Here is a 20,748-nt window from a genome sequence, read left to right on the forward strand (position 1 = left end):
TTCCCGCGGACTGATTCTCTTGGCCATTTATTCCCCTTTTCATGTTTTTGCCGAAGTCTACAATCCATTCCCCCGTAAGAAGACCTGTTTACGGTTTAGTTGAGGCTCTAGCTTTAGTTGAGGCTCTAGCTTTAATTATTCTGCCGGGAATAGTCCACTATAAACAGTACACCTAATAGCGATCATAGTCGATAAGAAGACTTGGCAATCGTAATGTTTCATGCTTCAACAACTCTTTTTAATATATATCTATTTGTGAATAGAATGCTTTTTAATCCCCTCGATCTTTAAAAAAAAGGTGTAGCAAACTGAAACATTATCGTAAGTGAAGTCATATGAACCTGGCCACCCCTCCTCATTTGCATACTGAGTCCCGCTGTCCCCGGAAGTAAGTTATAATGCCTGGAAGTTAGTTTCACATCCCCGAACTCTTCACTAACTTTAGCTTTTACTGCCGACCAGGAAGGAATCCATGTCCAGTATCTCAAACTATGCAACATGCGGGGAAGTTAAGGATCCAGTAGAGAAGAAGAGGGGTCCAGGAAACCTGTCGGTAAGAATTCAGATTCGTCAAGTCTGTTGTAGAGTGAGTGGTGGCACGATCATAATTTTGGGTTCACGGCCGGTACTGTATATCCAGAAGCAAGGGTCATATTCATCAGGCGTGTTAGGCGATGGTAGTAGTATACGTAACTGTTTAGCTGAATCATGGACATGATGATACTTAAGGACAATGTGCCACGTCTACTAAGGTGTCAGGTGGTTTGAAACGGATTATCTTCACCGTTGCCCCAACATGATTTTATTTGGATGGATACGGTTGAGTACCCACACGGAAAGTTGAACCCACTTTACGTTGTTACTGTAACACTACTAACAACAGCAGGGTTAATTCAAACGGAAGCAACCATGGCCATGACCCGATCATGTCACAAGGAAGGGGGTCTCGTGCCGTTTCTCATCGTCATTAAAACTACTGTTGACTTGACTCTACTTAATAATCTTGTCGAAAAATAGTGTAACGTTTATACACATTTAAGCTGTTACTTATTAACTAGAAAAAGGCAATGAAGAATAGTGGTAGAACTGATGAGAAAAAGTCTCATAATACAACGTACAAAATTGAATTTTTCATCAGTAGGTTTGTAACATGTACAGTTGTTAATTTCTCCATCACTCCAAAGTGGAAATAAAAGCAATTAACTGTTAAAACGTTAAATGCAAGCTAAAATGGCTCACTGACTCATTGTAACCCATATGAGGAAGTCATGCACTAATTAAATTCCTGTTGTTTCAACATCCCTTGTGTGAGTAATACAGATACAGAAGTGATGGCATTTTAAAAAGCTCAGACTCTCAAAGGCTGTTGACAGGATGTTCCTGCCACTAAGAATTTCCTTGCACTATTGTCAAGTATTACACTGAACAACCTGTCACATCTAACATCTACTAACATAATTTCACCGGGGTACATAATTCTGCCACCCTGAAAAGATACATCCAAACAGATCTCTAACCCAACGTGTCACAAGAGTGTCACATAAAGTCCTTGCCCCGTATGCCTTTTAGACTCGGATGAGTTTGGGTGAGGTTGGGTGAGGTGTTTAGGCATACCCCTTCTGCCATGTAACGTTAAGTCATTCAAATTCATGTGGAGATTTTTCTAGATGTGATTGATTTAGGTATATTCGTGTTCCCTAATAACTTTATGTAGTCTATTGAATATTCATGGTCACAGATATAGAATCTCATTTTACCTTCTTTCAAAAGCACTTGCTTGTATATTTGTTATCTTCATGAAAAAATACATTTTCATGGGGATATTGTTTTGAGTATGTTTGTGTGTATGTACATGTATATGTGTGTCTCCGGATGCTTAAAGTCAGCATTACTGAAGAACGTGAAGATGGATTGTAATGATATTTGGTATGTGGGTAGGTGTTGGCCAAGGTCGATTTTGGGCCCCCTGGTATGTGTCACTGGAACTGTAATGGCGTATTTGTCTAAATCTTAAAGTAGAATAACTGAAGAAAGGAGCAACAGATTTTTATGTTATCTACGATGCAGGTAGCTTAGACAGCGATGTACACGATGAATTGCAAATTATGCAAATTGGGACTGAATTTGCATAAGTAATGAGGAAAACCTATAGTTCCATTTTAGGCATGTTGTGGTAGCTCACACCTGTTAGTTTCAAATCTGGGACAAGAATTCCCAAGGTCCCAACAGCTGGTGGTCAAACCACAAAGGGGTACACTACCAAACCTTTATACTTGTTTCTATTATGTGGATAGCTTAAGTGTTACTTGAAATGGTGATAATACAAATCAGAATCTAATTTGCATAATTAAAGGGGCATTTTATAAACCCACCCCCTTCAATGATACGACAGTTAGAAATGCAACATATTTTGTAACTGAGAAATAAAAGATAAAAGATATGCAAATGACGACCTAATTTGCATAATTAATTAGAAATATTGTATTTTCATATTGGTAGATAACTGGAAAGTCATACTTGTGACATTTGGAAGTCATGTGACAGTGAACATAGTTAAATATAAATTGTGCAAATGTAGGCCTAATTTGCATAATACATATTTCATGGAGATTTGAGGTCTCTGAACTCTTGTTTATTCAAGTCTTGGCACTGCATGTTGGGTTCATCATGTATGCCAATATATCGTAGGAGTCAACTTGTGATCTAGAAGTAGGATCCTGACCACTAGACCATAGTGCGACTTGTCTCCAGACCACAGCTAATTGTATATCTAATCCTGAATGTGTAATGTATAGCAGAAAGATAACCTTGTTTAACAAACAAGTATCTAGGTTACTAGGTATGTGTTTGTTCCACTTTTGGCCCCAGGCACTTGAACTGACAATGCCGTATTGACCTCAGACATTGGTTGTCACAAATGCATTGTCATTTTAGAACTTTTTACATGTAACTGCTGTGTTAGTATGTGTTTGTTGAAGCATCATGCATCGTTGACAATTAATTGAATGGAATTATAGGGATTAGTCAATTATTCAAGCAATGTTGACATAATTGTCATATGGCATAGCAATGTTACTTTCTCTTGTATCTGAATATGTCAGATATTTTCAGTGAGAAACCTGTACGTGCAAGAGATTTTTAGCCAGAAATGAATGTTACATGTACATGTACACCTTATGCTGTAAGACTTAGTTTAGTTCAGCATATGGCTTAACATTATCACTCAGGGCTTCATTGGGTTTGTGCCCAAGTCTGGACACAATTGGAAAAGAGTTCCTTTTGGTTGGGGACGTAAAGCTGGCGGCCCTATGTATAAGGGACCTGTTGGCATCAAACCTCTGCACATGAAAGAACCCAGCACACCTATCAAGAAGAGTAGGGGTGACTGCAGTCGGCTGAATCGTAGCAAAACCACATTGGACTACTAGCTAACAAAGAAGCTTCATGCTTCGTCCTGACAGTCTGAGGTCGCCTGCTTAAGTCTATGGCATTGTGACTTTGCATCTTTTTCATATCAGAAGGATTATTGATTAAATCATTCTTTACTAGACGTTACTTTCATAAATGTTCATGTGCACGTTTGAAATTTCTGCAGTGTTTTCCTCTATTGTGTTGTTGGCATGCATGAATGCCTTAAGGTAACACCAATGATTACAAAGGTCTAATAGGTTGGAATTTGAACTTTACGACAAGTAAATCAGTCTATTTTTCAAGCCACACCCTGACTGACAATCTAACAAAAACATGGCAGTTGGCTTATTCATTAGAGAAACTAAGGCTGGTTGCTTTGTTGTTTATCTGTATTCTACTCACCTAAAGATGTCACTTTATCCAGTTACACTTTACAGTGACCTTAGGGATTGTTTACTGTAGGTATAGACCATGTCAATTTGACTGGCTGCTCCTCTACTAGTAATTGAAAAAAAGTACTGGACTGGAACCCTTTTCTTAATACGAAAATGTAATATGACCTGTCGGTCAATATTGACCATGGTAAAAACCTTTTTGTTAATGAACTGGAATAGTAACACGGAAAGTGAGGTGGGGAGTAAGGCTTAATCTTTGTACACACACTGACACAGTTTCAGCGAGTAAATATAGTCAAGTTCAAGTTTTCTTGCCCTGACTGTTTTCATCTTTATCTCAACCCTCAATCTTGCATGTAAGTGTCCGAGAATCAAAGAAATGAATAAGTCTGACTTTAGATAAGATGAAATGAAATATGATTGTATATATGTATTAGTTTCATTACATTACAGTAAACCAATTTCACAATACGGAAGGGGGTAAAAGTTTTCACTTTGGAGCTTAGGTATATTGTAGAACATTCTTCTAGAAATTTAGATGTACTGCACATGTACTGACCAAAAGTACTGCGCGCTGAATGTGTTCCTTACTTGAGCTTACTATAACCACTATGCACTAGAACTCATGCCTTAAATGCTACATGGCAGTTTACCAGTTATGTGATCCAGATGCAGATTAAGATTCAAACATCACCATCAATCAATCTTTATTGAGAGACCAACCTTGCAGGCATATCTGAGGACACATCTGAATTTCATTAGATTCTTACAATTTCAAAAGTACGTTAAAAAGATTCCAGTGGGTCGGATAAAAACAACCTCACAATATTCATACGTATGGATTTATATACATCAGATTTTTTTTTAGACGAACAACGACAGACAAATAAAGCATACATGGGCCTTAAACATGGCTTTGTAAGTCCCTCAGAGCCCTCATGATGAACGAGTCTCTGTGCCTTTTGATCTTATTGTAGGTTATATTGAGTTTTTTGTTCCTCAGATTGTAGTCAGGCTTCAATGTAAATTGAGAAAAAACTCAGGTCAACCACTTGCTAACATTCATCACAGCTTCCACAATGTATCAAAGCAATTTTCAAACTAATAATCGTTTTCCTTTTGTTCCAGATGATACGCGTAGACCTCAGCTCTGCCGCACCCATTCAGGATGGCTGGAGCAAAAGACTCCAGGAACAGACTATCAGGCCTTACAGCTGGGCTTGGGGAAGTTAGAAAATCCATCCTAGACAAAATTTCCACTCTTCAAGGCCAACAATTGCAAGATAAACATGTACCGGTGAGTAAAAATCTTTGTATCTTTATCCTTATAAAAACCTGTAAACAAATTTGCCACGACAGTAGCAAAATTATGTTTAAGATTTTACGTTTACGTATCTGCTCAGTAAATTATTAAATTTGTCTGACAAGTAAGTAATTCTGTTAAGTGGCCTCCGGCTTGTTCCATAGTTACATCACACTGTTGATAAAGATTCCAAATGTTATCCTTCAGCCTGGTGTCACAGAACCCCACATCACCATTAGTGCTCAGGAACTTCTGTCTGACGGGAAGGAAACGTTTTATGGGTGGTTACGGAAGAAAGGCAACGATGCCATCTCACAAAAGTTTATGAGATGTAAGTTTTTAGATGTTTCTTTTATTTGTAAATATTTCAGTATAGAAATTAAGTCTTACATGTTAAGTTTTCAGTACTTGACATTTGCTTTTTGTGATGTTGTTACCTACTTGGTGAGAAGAGAGTATGGGAGCCATGGAGCTAACTAGGATAACACTGACGCTAGGTACTTCCTGAAAGAAACTACAATTTTCTTGTGTTCATTAGGAAAATACATGATAGATGAATAAAATGTATAGCTAGCTGCAAGGGCTTTAAATTCTGTAACGATAAAGTTTCGGATAAAATTGGATCTGATTGGATCCACTATGCTGAAATGTGTTCAGAACTTAAATCTTAACTGCCATTATTGCTGATCACAATGTTGTTGTTCTGTTCCCAGGGAAACACAGATATGTCATCCTGAAAGATGGCTGTGTGTACTACTTCAAGAATGAGACATCTGAAAAGCCCTGTGGAGCCTTTTCACTGTCAAGCTACACCAAGTAAGGATGGAGAAGGGCAGATCACAGGGATGGGTGAAAGGGGAAGTAGAATTTGAGTTGGCTTTGTACCAAAAGTCAAGATGGAGGAAGATGGGTTTTAGATGTTTGCACATATTGAATCATCTTCCCCTTCCCATATCCCCCACCCCCCATCCTTCCTAGTCTGTTGCTAAGATAAGCTGTTCCTGTTTTTAAGTAAAAAAAATTACAAGTAATAAATTCACCCCATTTTATATGAAGTTACATTGCATTCAGTTTTGAGACTATGAAGGCAGAAAAATATTTGTTTTATCACCCTGGTTTTTCTTTCAGAAATCACAAAACCTTAATTTTTGTCACAACAAGAACATTATGTGCATCCTTTGAGCAGTATTCTGTCACTTTTTCCCTATCAGAATAATGAGGGCAGACGACGTGAAGACAGCAGAGCTGCCATGGCCTTTCAAGCTGATCAGCAAATTTGGCCAGATGAGGACATGGTTCTTCTCTGCCTCTAGTGAGCAGGACATGCAGGTTTGTTATAAAATAGGAAGGCTACTGGGGAACTTATCTTCAATAGAAAGATAAGTTATTTCGATGAATAACTAAAAAATCTAAAACTACCTAATAACTGAAAACAACTGTGAAGCTAAAACAACATTTCATATATCTAATTTCTAAAAGATTTAGATGATGAATACCATGGGTTGATAGCAAAAAAAATGTCAAAAGGGTTATTACAAGTGAATTCCCAACTTTCCTATGTTTAAAAGAATCATTTCCTTTCCTTTCAACTAATTAATTATAACTTTCAGCACTGGATGCTCAACTTGCAGAAGGAAATGGATGCAGTTAACTCATGTACAAGTTCACAAACAGGCCCCAGTGGCCACGGATCAAAGCCAGCTGTGGTTGATCCTGACCCAGCCTATGATGATGGCTCAGGATTACCCATATACCAGGACACTGATGAGGAGGAACACTTCTATGAAGGTTGGCTGATATCTGTGTTCACAATATCTGATGCAGAATACTTCTTCATGTTAACTGTTCAAGGGTTTTTCACATGATACAGTTTTATAGCATCAGGTTTTCTAGAACAATTGAACAAGAGGGAGCACACAGGTGAGGGAGCAATTTCTATGTATTTATCAAAGTATTGATTGCTGAGTGAAGGCTGTATGTGGGGGATTAAGCTAAAATCCGAATTTGACAAGGGAGTGCTGGGCTAAAACAAGAGGGCGCAGCGCCCCTCTTTCCCGATTTAGATGAACCCCTGGAGTATTATTTGAGATGCTTGCATTTTGTCCATTCTCCCCATGGCGACACCTATCAGCTCCCATTACAGCATGCTCTTGATGTAGTACCGAGTAAGACTCAGTTGATTTTCCACACAGACCCAGATGAGGACCTGGCAGAAGAAGAGGACTACATCCAGGTCAGGGATGATGACCCCAGATTAGCACCTGTAGGAGCAGAAGCTGCTGAGGACCTCGGTGCCCACTGTGGTGAAGGAACATTCCGAGGTTAGTTATGCAGGCTGTGATCTGTTGTTGACTTAAGTGCAGACCTTATCACGCTCCATGTGTCATAATTTTGGTATCACATGTCAGGTGAATTAGCAAGTGTATTGGAAGGCTGATGGGGCTCATGTAATATAACTTTACTATCTAAGACAAGCTCAGAAACGTTCAATTTACTTATGTCATGTCCTGACGCAATTTCCTTGTACATAGGCCAATACATATCTGCCTGTTTTCTCAAGAGAAATCGATTAATCTCTGACGCAAGCAATTGATGTTTCCCTTGTATCATGTAATATACTTCATATATGTATTCTGTATTACTCTTATTGGATACCGTAGTGTGTAGACTTAACTTTTGTAGAATTCATTAGCATTGTTAATAAGCAAAGACTTATAAGTCCTGATATTTTGTACTACCTACGAACTTGCCATACATTGTACCCGTTACAGTTGTTGTGCAATAAACTTTGATTGATTGATTGTATTTCATTTTTGTGGTTGGTTTGCAAGGCTTTGTTTGATTTCATACGGTAGCTAAAAGAGTTGTAAAAATTATCCTCCACCAGATAAGCCATTGCCACCTACCCCAACCTCCAAGATGGCACCAGCCTCAAAAGGCTGGTATGGACAAGAGGTGACTGCTAGACCACCCCATCCCCTGCCCAAGAACCAGAATTCCTTTCCATCCAGGCCCCTACCAGACTCACCTGTGGGGGGCCAAAGGAGCCCCAGAAAAGCACTGGTCCCTCCTCACATGAAAGGTGTTCCCGCCTCGCCTCCATATCATGCTGAGTTGAAGAGCAAAGTACCATCTCCTCCTTGGAAAGAACTTAGTGATGTGAAGAAGACAAGTGAACCTATCAGTATCACTAGTCCAGGCAGGCCAGGTGACAGGATGGTGGGGCAGAGAGGGCCTGGAGTAGGAGGAGTTAGAAATGTTGCAAAGGACAAAAAGAAAGAGAGTTCGCGTATGGTTGGAGCTCTTGTTGCAGAAATGAACCAAAAATTTGGGGAGAACTGGCAAGCAGCAGGAGGAACAGCTAAACCAAGAACTCCAGATAAGCCTGCTCCTGCAGCAAAACCTGATCTGAGGCCAAAGCCGGGACTCACACCTAAACCAGGAACTTCCCCCAAGCCAGGATTGGCACCAAAGCCAGGACATCCTCCTAGGCAAGGCATAAAACCACCGGTACCACCACACAAGCCACAGGTGTGTGACTTTGGTAGTATTGTACTCATAGTATTTCATTGGGCTAGGATAGGTTTGTTTCTATTCTCAAGTTTGTGGTTTCAACACTTCTCTGTGTGTTTTGTATCTCATGCAGACTCCTTTCTCTTGGTTTGGTAAAAACAGAACAAAACGTCTTCAATACATGCTATTCATTACATGCAAAATATTGGGCTCAGCTTTAAGTCTAGTGTGATCTTTAATTGATGTTCATTTTGATTGTCTCCCATCTCAGGTTGAAGTTCAGGGGATCATGGAAGACAGATATGAACATGAAGATGAGGAGGAAGTGCCTGTAGAGGACTCGGGAATCAGGTATTGGTCTCTTACATTGAAAACTGACAGCACAAAAAAACTTTAAAAACTTGTAAAGACTTGTTTTCATTTCCAAAACATTAAATGCTTCTGAGACAACTTCTTCATATTTTCTTTTGAAGGACTCAGGTAACTCTTGTTTGCAATGTTGTGCCTGCATGCTCACAAGGACTCTGAAATTCATTTTTACCAACATTATTTTAATTAGCACCTGAGGCACAGTTTATTGCCATAATAGGTCTTCTCAAAGTGCCTTGATACTTTTATTTTAATACATTAAAGATGAGACAAGTACTTCCTCTCTACAGGAGGACACCCCCTGAGGGAAACAGCTTCTCCAAGAAGAACTTTAATGAAAATCCTGAAAGTGAGGTAAGCACAGTCATTATATACATGCATATAAAATCTTACAGACAAGGAACTCACTGTCCCATTACCTGTATGAAATTATACCATACAATGGTGATGACTCATACACAGATTTGTATTCAGTATTTTCTGTACTCTCCTGATGAAAGTCACGGTTGATTCTAGAGGGAACAGTGAACCCAGAAATGTTTTTGTTGATATGTCACATACTCCTGGTTGTGTAGTAAGGCCATGTTGATTTGAATATATGAATGACATCAGTGTACGCATCAATTTTTGTCCGTTTCCAAAAAAAAATTTCAGCTATACTGTAAATCATAAAAAGCATCTGCAAAATTAGAAAATACATGCTGTAAGCTGCCAAAAGATATTTCAGAAAATGGATACTAATGTCGTAGAATGCCAAAGTCATCGAAGAAGTTTTGAAAGAACAGAAATGAAGAATCTACTAGTCTATTTCGGAATACCATACTCTTAGTTTTGTTCATCCTTCCTGACCACCTAGATTTCATAATGAATGCAACTTTATTTTTGCCAAACTCATTTTTTTATTCACACACTCGCATCAGTTTTGGGGTCCCAAGAGAATGTGATCCATATAATCAAAAGCAACATGGCCTTAGTTGGTAACTAGCAACAGTGACATGCTTTGTACTTTCAAACACAGAGTGATGATGTCATGCCAGCTGATGTATCAGAAGATGTTGATGTAGAGAAAGCAGAAGGGTAAGATGAGTCTGTATCTTTTGGCGGATGGAGTAGAAAGGATCACGGGGAGGGGTAAAGAATTCATGGAAAACAACAATTTTTGCGGACAAGACCTTTCCAAAAGGGATAGATCACATAGTTTCAAAGGGGCTCTTCTTCAGCCTATTGGTCACTGATTTTCCAGAAAGCATATTTATTAGTACCATCGAATGATACAACCATATCCTTCCCAGTCCATGAAAGGTCTACAAAATTAAAATTGTGTAGACCTTTTCTACATTCTCTTAATTTCATATAGTATTGTAGCCTCTAAACAATGACATATTTCAAAGCAGATATGCTGTTTGAAGCTGAATTAGCTAAATATTGTTAATGTTCATAGCCTTGGTGCTGATGTGCCATCCAACACACTCTGTAATAGAAGAATTCCCTTTTCTTTGTTTTTTGTTCTGTGTTTTTTGGATGGTACAAGTATTAGTAAGTATTTGCTGACATTTGCTTGACCATTTCACTCTATAAAGGTAAAATGTATATTTCCTGTGTCTTTACTGCACACTGCAGATGTCTGAGGTCCAGTCAGGTGGATGGAAAGTATTTTCTCAGGCCAAGTAAGCAGGACAAAGACAAAAAGGTACTTCTACTTATGTTCATAGCTGATAAAACCTAAGAGTTAGTAATGGTGCTTTTGGATCAGGTGTTGGAGTCCTGGAAATTTTGCATGCCATAAGTAGGGGATGCAGTGCTTTGGAGACGTTGTTGTATATAATCTGTCTCATGTTAAGAAAACCACACTTTAAGGATATGTAAGAAAGCACCATATGTCTCAAAGAAAGTAGGGTACACCTCAATGTGTGATGTCTGTGATGTATCTTGTTGCAGTCTGTATTTCCCAAATTAAGTCCTATGTAGCTGGTGAGGTTCCAAGAGGGGTTTGCTAAATATTCAGTTTAGAATTTAGATTCTGCAATACAGTCAGTATGAGATTAATGATTGGTTTATTGAAAAAAAAAAACAGAGTGAAGCACTCAGCTTAGAGGCTTTACTAGCAGTAAACAATAGATTTATCATTATGTTTAATACTGAATGATAAATCACAAGTGATCCTCCCTGCAGGTTCTTGTTGTGTATGATTCTGCTGGCCAGAAGTGCCGGAAATTCAAGATGTACGGGTTGGTGAGTTGAAATCCAACTTTTGTTTTCATTTGCATTTTGTAAGGCACTGGTCCTTTTTGTATTTTGATATACTAAACATCATCTAAAAAAACTGCCACCCTTCTTGAAAAGAGTGGGACTTGTAAATATCATTCATTAAAGGCCTTTGGATATTGTATGATGTGCTCACCTTTCTTCAAAACTGTCCTGTTAGGGTTCTCAGGTGTTTTTGCATCGGGGCGAGCCAACGTTTCTCTGCATTGCTGACCTACTGAGACACTACCGGTGCAACGACCTGCCTATATCAGACGGAGGGGTCATCAGGCTGACTGAGCCGTACCAAGGACACTAGCAGCAGCGTTGTATCCATGGAAACTAACATCTACTTCTGAGGATCAGTGATTACTATCTTTTCATCCTTTTGCCTCGCCAAAGAATAATCTGTGAAGATAGGTATTGGGGGCATGTTTGCTGTAGGCAGAATATCTTTATTATAAGCTTGATGAAACCCTCTTATACAAAATCATAATGGTGCCATAAGCCCATGTGACAATCTAAGCATGCTGACTGCTTAGAATTATTTTACAGATTGCACATTGAATAGCAGAACTTCCAACAGGAAAAAAACAGGTCAGCCTGCCTTGTAGCATTAAATCCATGATTGATAACTGAAAAGTAGGTAGTCCAAACCAAACTATAAGTGTTGATGACCTATATATCTGTAACACACATGTATGGAATACATTGTAAAAAGAACATGAAGATTCAGTCAAATCATTGTTGCTTTATTATATTTTGAGGTTAAAGAAAAAATCACAGATGAGAAGTCAATACATACATACCACTGTACATGTGTCTACAACCCATTTGAAGTACTGCGTGTATGTGTAGCATGGCTTCAGACTAGTCTGAGGATAGTTTATGTACATAGTGTGTGAGGACCATTGAGATTTCTTCGAATCATAATTGCTACCAGTTTTATGTTATGTACTTTGATTGCACTATATATGCACATGTTCTACTTTGTCTTTTTCTATGACAACCAGCCAGCCTCAGCAGAGGTACACTCAAGTCTTTCTCTGTTTTGGTGTGTCTTTTGGAATTTTGACCTGAAGGTTGAGGGAGGGAAAAAGCTGAGGTTGTTTGGTACGATGTTGGAATACATTATTAGGTAAATATAGAATACAACACGGTGTATTCCGTATCGCCCGAGGTACCGGCCCGACCGCGGGTCGTATCAATGCAATCCGTGGGAGGGCCGGGACTCGGGGTGATGCAGAATACACCGTGTTGTATTTTATCTATGTCATACCCACCTGAAAAAACACACATTTTAATGCAAAATGCGCCTGAAGTTGAGAGAGTTTTGTGTCCTCGAACAAACAAATCGTAACAACATTGATTCCAACCTCCAATTCTAGTATTCGAACTGACAACGGCACAACCAGCGTACTTGAAATGCATTCTAAATATTCTATGGAAGCCCGTGTGATAAAAGTAGAACTCCGTGTGATACGGAAAATTATCACACAATGTGGAACACCTGTATCGAACCTTTTCGCGGCCCAGGTATGACATAGATAGTCTTATCACAACATGTGACTTACCAGTCTGGTGTTGTGCTGGCGTGCATCATCAACACTTTTTAACCCTATGCAAATCTGTTTTATTGTCAGCCAGTTTAAAGTGCTTCCACTGTGGAATTGTAAGTTGTGCGTAATGCTAAATTGTAGTTTTCAATTGTCTCTTGTTTCAAACTTTTGTTGTTGTTGTACAAATCATTCCAGAATTATGTCATTTTAGCTGTTTTCCTTTAATGTCCTGTAATGAATCCTAAACATGTCATGTCATGGAGGATTGTCTTTCACTGTATTTCCCTAAATCTCAAAGACAAGCAGAAGTATTTTCTGTACTGAAGGAAGTTTTATTTCCTGGCTCTATCACCTTTGAATTTGCCCTTTTGCTGTTGCTTAGGCATTTTTAATGTAGCCTGTCTCTTAAGGACCAAACATCAAGCCAGGGGGCATCTAAATTTAGCTTGAATATTAGGCATATCTCCCTGTGTCCATCTTATGAAGCTCTTTGTAAAGGTTTTATGAAAGAATTATGTAAAAAAGAAATGTGGCACTTGGCTACCTTACTGCAGGGATATGAGGACTGCACTCAACTGCATTTCAGCATAGTATGCCCATATGCCATCATCACCACATGTAGCAAAGGTTACAGTGTAGGCAGTCATCAGCAGCTGGAGTGCTTATTATTAGGGCCATAGCTATATAGGGCCTGTTGACTTCAGTATGCTACAACTATTTTAAATACGTTTTGTCACTAAAATGCGTAGTAGGGTACATTTTTTTATGGAAAATGGGGAAATATCCTGCATTTGCTTGCAAATGTTGCCCTTTTCATGACACGTTTATGCATAGTTAAGGTATAATGTTTCTTTGGAAAGTGTGATTCATGATTGATTTGTGAGTTACTTGTCAGTACTAAGTATGTGACATTATGTCATTAATTTGCACTGTGTCCTGGGAAGGTTGAACTCTTCAGGTGTATGGACTAGAAGTTATTATGTTGTCCTTCATTTATCCAAGTGTGAAGATTTTTGTCTCAAGCTTCTGCACGTCCAACAAAATTGCTACATTTTGTATAGATGAAGTGGAATCAAGCAGTTGCTTACTTTGCAAAAGTCAGAAGATCCTGCCATGCCTAGGTATAGGTTGCACACAAAAAAGTACATTTATTTGTTCCATGACAAAGATTGTTGCTTTTCTTTAACTATTATCACAGAGGAACATAAATGAATTGTAAATAAACATCCTTGTGGCTTTCAAACACTTTGTGTTCTGTCCTTCTTTGGGTGGACAATCTTAGAATTAATCCAGAATAGAAATTGAGAAGTTTGTTATGATATATAAGTTACACTAGATGGTTGAATCTGTGTGGTTATTTTGTTCTTGAATGAATACTGATAAATGTACAAGCAAACATTATAATTAAATGTAAACTTAGCACAGGACTGGACCATCCTTTTCATTACAAGTCACAACAATACGTTCTTTTCGCGTCATAACGAAAGGAATAGCCTAAGTGGCCCCTAATGCCAGGTTTTGTTTAGAGCTATTGATATGAACATTACTATCCTGACTAGGCACACTACAGGACATGTCATCGAGCTCCACTGCTGTTACATCTGCGGTTACAATGGCCGTGTTTTTAGAGTCGTCTTTGCGCTCAATGCTCATCCCGCTCGCTGACGACACATCTGTGGCGTTACTGGTACTGAGGCTGTGGTTAGCCCGACACATCTGGAGCCCGTTCTGCTGTATTCCGCCGGGAAACGGCGAGCGGTTCCTACCACCAGTCATGCTGGCGCGACCCTTACGTTTTTTGTCAGCCGCCTTGTCCCGGGAAGACGTCATGAAGGAGATACTGATGAGGAATCCTTGCGAGGAGTTCAGGGTGACGAAGATGTACCTTAAACAAGAGAATTGCGTCGTTTCGAAGAGTCATGCAGGAAGGAGACATGTTAAGAGAAAGGGAGATAGATAAGCAGGGAGGAGGTTCTAGATGGATAATACTAAGGGAAATGAGAGTCATTCGAAGACCAAACAATCAACGACCAAGCATATGGAAGTAAAGACAGGCAAATTACGAGGGTTTACGTCATTTTAATCACAGCACTTCAATCAAAATCAAGATGTTATTCTGCTTTGAAAAAAAAGCAAAGAAACGCATTCATGTGTCAAACGGTGATCTAAGCTAGGCTGATCGCTGGCCATAATAAAACAGCCTGGTATCCATCCGTATGTAGCTACCTGGTCCACATAACGACGGTTTAATACCAGGTAATTACGAATGACCAGAAACATAGCTGAGGGGGTGCCTGCAGGGTACATGGATGCTGCAGAACGTAAAGGGCATAAGACACCAAAAGACAACATTTTCTTTTTATCTGAAATAGGAATAGCATCATTAAAGGAATATAAACGTTTAAAACAATTCTGATGTTATCTCACATTGAACCATCAGAAACCATACTTTCATGGACCCAGCTCTTTATTCTTATCTGATCTTCTCACCAGGTGATTACATTAATCAGTGACTAATACCTGCTCATGACGTCACAATGAACACGGCAGCCGGTTCGGAACTTTACACAACGGCTTGCAAAAAATATTATTTAATGAGCAAACAGTGCTTGATTATCGTGATAACATTTAATTAAAGGACATAACAATATCTATTTCGTTTTCTTGTAAAAATAACGTTCTTTCCGAGCCGCAGTGCAAAGTTCCAAATCGGCTGCCATGTTCGTTGTGACGTCATGAGCAGGTAAGTCACTGATTAATGTGATTACCTGGTGGGAAGAATCAAAAGCTGGAGGTATGATGTTTTCATGGTTCGATGTTCAATAACATCCGAAGTGTGAATATGTTGTGAAAATTTCTATGATATTAAACAACAGTATTATGTTTTATGTAATTTCAGGACATTCTTAATGTTGATGTCATTGGTGTCTTATGCCCTTTAAGTGAGAAGTAATCTCACCACAAGACGTCCTCCTGAGTTCCAGCGGCGACGAAGCCGAAGATCCAGCCCAGCCCCATGAGGGTGGAGATCTTGAGGAAGGCCTGGAGCTGGGAGTAGGTGGCGCCATGGCGGGCCCGCGCCGTCCGGATGGACGACACCGTGATGTTGAGAACCGTGTGGATGAAGAAGTAAACGTTGCTGGCCAACACCAGGCCTATAGGTGCCACAAACGTCACCTGGGTGTGCGGGATAACTGGCATTAGATGGGTCATGACATATCCTGGACTTACAGGTTGAAATTTTTCGCCCCAAAGAAAGAGAATCTCGCCGCAGAAAACCAGTCACTGAACATATATAGTAAACTCACCGTTTTTGTCTCGTTCCGATTACAAGAATAAACAGCTTAGCGGATGGTAAATAACTACATTTAGCTCTTTGCTGTCAAAATTTTGGCACCGGTTTGTTTTGGCCAATCTTTAAGCTTTCGCATTAGATTTGAGGTTATGTAGATGATCCATCTAACGTCAGGTGAGCCTAAGAGAGGCACTGCGTGCAATGGAGGAATCAGTGAGCAATGGCTGCTGGGTTGATCTGCACGGCAACAGATACCATACGGAGGCGGCGTGGGAAGCTTGTGTTACAGCACACAGGGGGCCAATCATATTAACGTACATCCAAGCCGGATATTAAATGTCATACAATTACTACAGGTAATTGCCCAGGTGTGTACTTATCAAAGACACACAGGGTTTTCTCATTAACACGGGTGTTCTAATACAATATTTCATTACAAACACGTTATTCCCGAGAATCAAATGTTGTGCTCCCGTCTCGAGTAGCATAGTGTTCAAGCAAACAGATCCGGTTGGATTCTTTTTCATCCGTTACTCTAGGATGATATTAGATTTGATCCCATCCTGTCTTGCATGCATAGCCTATTTGACGTATCGCTAAGATTTTCTGTCCGTGATTAGACAGGACCTCGTATTAACATGGGAGGGGCGCAGATATATCGGTGTAAACTCAAACCTATCAACCAACCGACAAAACAAACTAGCATTTGCCATTGCAGTCGATGACAACAGTTAGCTAAACTATTTGCTCTAAAACAGAAATTGGCAATTCTTAAAATATTTTGTTATCTCCAGCCGATTACTAACCACCAAAGCGAAGGGTTGCTTGATCCAGCAGATGTCCGTCCCGTACCCCAGGAACTTCGACTCCTGGCTGGACTCTAGGATGACGCTGATAGTGACGATCAGGCAGGGGATCAACCAGATGTAGCACATGTAGACCTTCACACTCCTGTGATGCACAACAAAATATCAGTCATTACTAGTACTGCGTACTACTACTAACACTGCACTGCTACTCTCTCTCTCTCTCTCTCTCTCTCTCTCTCTCTCTCTCTCTCTCTCTCTCTCTCTCTCCCCCTTACCACCTATCATATAGCATCATTCAATCATTCAGTCATTACATGAGAAGTATTTTGATCTGCGTACATGTGTGAAGGACGCATGGGTCTGCTGCGGAGGCGTAGTGTTTAGTGCCTGCTCCCTTGGGCAGGTCCCTGCAGATTTTAGATCCTGTATCCAGCAGATTTGCCAAATTACGTTGCTATAGTGATAATAAGCGCTTTAACTCTTCCAGAAGCTACTTAGATTTAAATGACTTAACACAAGCAATTTTCAGATATTTTTAGATGACCCAAGCTGGTTGACAGAAAGGGCGAAATGTCCTTTAGTTGACACAATCTAAAAGTAGAAACCAAAATGATCACAGGGCAACGTCAAGTACTCTAAAGATATGTTAAGTGTCTGTACGCCTCACCTGAACCCCATAGCTCCAGACACCCCTCCCAGCGTTCGAAACAGGTCAAAGGCTAGAACGTTCATGGTCAGGAAGGCCACCAGGAACATGTAGTGCGTTAGGACGGCTAGAAACACACAGAATCCTCCCAACGGGATCTCGTCAGAGAAGACGAAGAGTGTCTGCGCGAGCAACAAGGAGCAGGTCAAGTTCAACTTCAGGATGTCCGGGATCTTCTTGTACATCTTCTTCACCACGGCGGTGGCGATGAACACGATCATGCTGACAAAGGAGAGGCTGCTGAGGGCGAGGGTCAGGAGCTCCTGTGCTGTGTATCCCTGCGGCAGTGTGCTCGAAAGCGACACGGTGAAGTTAGGGGAAAACTTGAGGAAGTCGTTACAGATGAAGGCGAAGTTGCCAAATCTGACGTAGTGCTCTTCGTCGATGTGCAGCCCCGAGAGAAGTAGACGAAGAGTTCCATTGGGCTCGAGAATTTCCCATTCCTCTTGACCAAACGGTATGAAGCCGGTCCGGCAGTCGGGGACACGTATCTCATCTTCGATGAACGTGTCCAGATCTTCTAACGTTGAATTGTACTTTTCGTAGTCCTCTTGAAGGGATTCCTCTATTGCTGTCACTATTTCGTCATCCAAGCGACCGATGTTCAAGACTTCTTCGACGCTTTGTTCCAGGTCTTGTATGCTTGGTTCATCAGGTGCCGAATCTTGACTGAAGTTGCCTGCAGTAGTTGTCAGGATTGGTGTGACAGCTGAAAAATGCTTTTCACTCTCTACTCCGGGGGGTCTTTGAGATGTGGAACCTTCCTGATTTTCGTCAGAGACGCCTTTCTGATCTACCCCGGGCCCCTGTTTCGACGCTTGAGCACCCTTATCTGTTTCATTCAGTGTACCTGCCCAACTATTTTGGCCCCCAAAATCGCCTTGACCGTTATCTGTATACTCTTCGGAGCTGTCCAGTACTTCGGTTTCTGTAGAATTGCTTGTTTGGTTTTTTGGTCCGTTTGAAGAGCCGGTAAAGACCGCGGCATTCCGAACTGTCGACTGGTTGTTTTGGGTGAATCCCCTCGGCGTAGTAGTGACTGGTTCAGGTGTCAAGATTTCTGTAGAAGCAACAGACCCGCTGGTGTTTACACTCCCCAGGTTTACTTGCATCAGCGTTCCGTTTTGACCTGGCTGTTCCGTACTTTGACAGGAAGCAGAGTGAATACAGATAACAAGAGCAACAGTCACAATTGACACGATGTTTTTAAATCCACTTACTCTTCGCATTGCTGTATAGTTGTGGCGGGAAAGATCGGATGACGGCATTGATTGAACCTGTTGCAACCGTCTTCTTAGAGAAAACCAGCAATGTTTGAAAGCGCGGTCTGTCCTTGGTGCTGAAAATCTGCCACGTTCAATTTGCGGCGTGACGAGCAGGAAAGCTCTCTTGGCGTGGCTCGGTAGTGTCTGTCACAGAGCCCAGGTGTGATTTTCTCATAATAGTTTGCTCCGCCTATTCATGACGTAGTAGTGACGCATTTCGAATCACTACCGATACCAAATATGGTAGACGTCTTTGGTTGATCAAAACAGGACCAAATAAACGCGTTTCATCAAGCTATCAAAGGGCCCTTTTGCTAGCTGTGATTGACTGAAAAGCCTTTTCTGATCCGCGCTCCTCGATCTATACGGGTCACGTTGATCGCAATGCAGCTCCCACCGCAAGGGATTGTGCATTATCTTTAGTAGCCTCAATTTCAGCTATCTGACCGCGCATTTCGTATGAGGGATATTTACAGCTGATATGAGCCATTTAATGTTAAACGTCGTTTTTTTAGATGTTTCAGGTTCTAGACTAGAAAACGCCACATTTTTCATTGCACTAAATATCTTGCCTATGTTGTTGTTTTGTAATGGTGCTTTTGCTCTCGTATTAGGTGTTCAGAAGATAATATCCATAAATCAAATTAGCGCAGCATAATGAAAATCACCAGGGGGCAGTAACGTAACATGACCTATTTACGTGCAGAACCTATTTACGTCCGGTTTGGGTCATGTCCACAAGTCGCGGTGTATTATGCCAAAGCCTGTTCTCATGAGAAACAAAGAACGTGATAAGTATGATACCTAGCCATCTCTCTCTTTTGTACAAAACATTTAAAAGGGTTTACGTCCAGCGACATAACAGAATAAACTCCTGAACCAGTAACAACAAGTTGCACGGAAGCGTCATGCATGACGCATTTCATATGTAATTCGACACCGCGTATTTCATCATGTTTTTCTAACTTACACGATAGCTAGTATCTTTTAAAAGTACCTGACGTTCAATCTTTCTTTGATATGCAGACTATCCATGGTGATTCAAGATTTGAAACTCTTGCCAGTTTTAGGAGGGTTTGATACAACCTAGCGACCCCCGCTCAGATGATACATTTTTGCACGGCATAACATAATAGCCATGCGTTTATAACGTGAACGCCACTTGCTGCTGATGTCGGGGAAATTCACAATACAAAAATTGTTTTCTTCCATCGCGTCGGGCAAGCGGAGGGACAAACATGTAGCGTATGTACCCTGACCTGTAGCGTATGTAATCCGACTTGTAGCGTATGTACCCCGACTTGTACCGTATGTACCCCGACTTGTAGCGTATGTACCCCGACTTGTAGCGTATGTACCCTGACCTGTAGCGTATGTACCCTGACCTATAGCGTATGTTCCCTGACCTGTAGCGTATGTACCCCGACTTGAAGCGTATGTACCCCGACTTGTAGCGTATGTACCCCGACTTCTAGCGTATGTACCCTGACCTGTAGCGTATGTACCCCGACTTGTAGCGTATGTACCCCTAATTGTAGCGTATGTATCCCGACTTGTAGCGTATGTACCCTGACCTGTAGCGTATATACCTTGACCTATAGCGTATGTTTCCTGACCTGTAGCGTATGTACCCCGACTTGAAGCGTATGTACCCCGACTTGTAGCGTATATACCCCGGCTTGTAGCGTATGTACCCCGACTTGTAGCGTATGTACCCTGACCTGTAGCGTATACATGTAATACTAAGGGGTGGGGGGCGGACCTTTGGTCGGCTATAACTCCGTAAACATGAATGATTTCATAAAGCGGCCTTCAGTTTTACAATACCCACCAAGTGCCCCATCGATTAAAAGTAAAGTTTGAAAAATCTTGGTCGGAC

The 20,748-nt window shown here is 40.7% G+C and overlaps 2 protein-coding genes across 2 annotated transcripts; one reads left to right on the forward strand and one right to left on the reverse strand.

The window, feature by feature from the left end:
- The first annotated feature begins 363 nt into the window (after positions 1 to 363).
- LOC136431109 (SH3 domain-binding protein 2-like) lies at positions 364 to 12,003 on the forward strand. The gene is made up of 14 exons (XM_066422338.1): positions 364 to 553; positions 4,935 to 5,103; positions 5,317 to 5,440; positions 5,823 to 5,925; positions 6,321 to 6,438; positions 6,720 to 6,897; positions 7,302 to 7,430; positions 7,997 to 8,640; positions 8,894 to 8,973; positions 9,282 to 9,345; positions 10,010 to 10,068; positions 10,612 to 10,681; positions 11,164 to 11,223; positions 11,417 to 12,003. Exons 2-14 carry the CDS (start codon positions 4,975 to 4,977, stop codon positions 11,552 to 11,554), a joined length of 1,896 nt encoding a protein of 631 aa, XP_066278435.1. The 5' UTR covers positions 364 to 553; positions 4,935 to 4,974; the 3' UTR covers positions 11,555 to 12,003.
- Positions 12,004 to 13,652: 1,649 nt separating this feature from the next.
- On the reverse strand, positions 13,653 to 20,261 carry LOC136431108 (adhesion G-protein coupled receptor G2-like). Its single transcript, XM_066422336.1, has 4 exons — positions 17,566 to 20,261; positions 16,896 to 17,040; positions 15,754 to 15,971; positions 13,653 to 14,679 (listed from the first exon to the last, which is right to left on the reverse strand). The coding sequence occupies exons 1-4, from the start codon at positions 18,870 to 18,872 to the stop codon at positions 14,289 to 14,291; spliced, it is 2,061 nt and encodes a 686-aa protein (XP_066278433.1). The 5' UTR covers positions 18,873 to 20,261; the 3' UTR covers positions 13,653 to 14,288.
- Between the last annotated feature and the right edge of the window lie 487 nt (positions 20,262 to 20,748).

The sequence above is a fragment of the Branchiostoma lanceolatum genome, chromosome 3 (assembly GCF_035083965.1).
Source record: "Branchiostoma lanceolatum isolate klBraLanc5 chromosome 3, klBraLanc5.hap2, whole genome shotgun sequence".
Classification (NCBI taxonomy): Eukaryota; Metazoa; Chordata; class Leptocardii; order Amphioxiformes; family Branchiostomatidae; genus Branchiostoma; species Branchiostoma lanceolatum.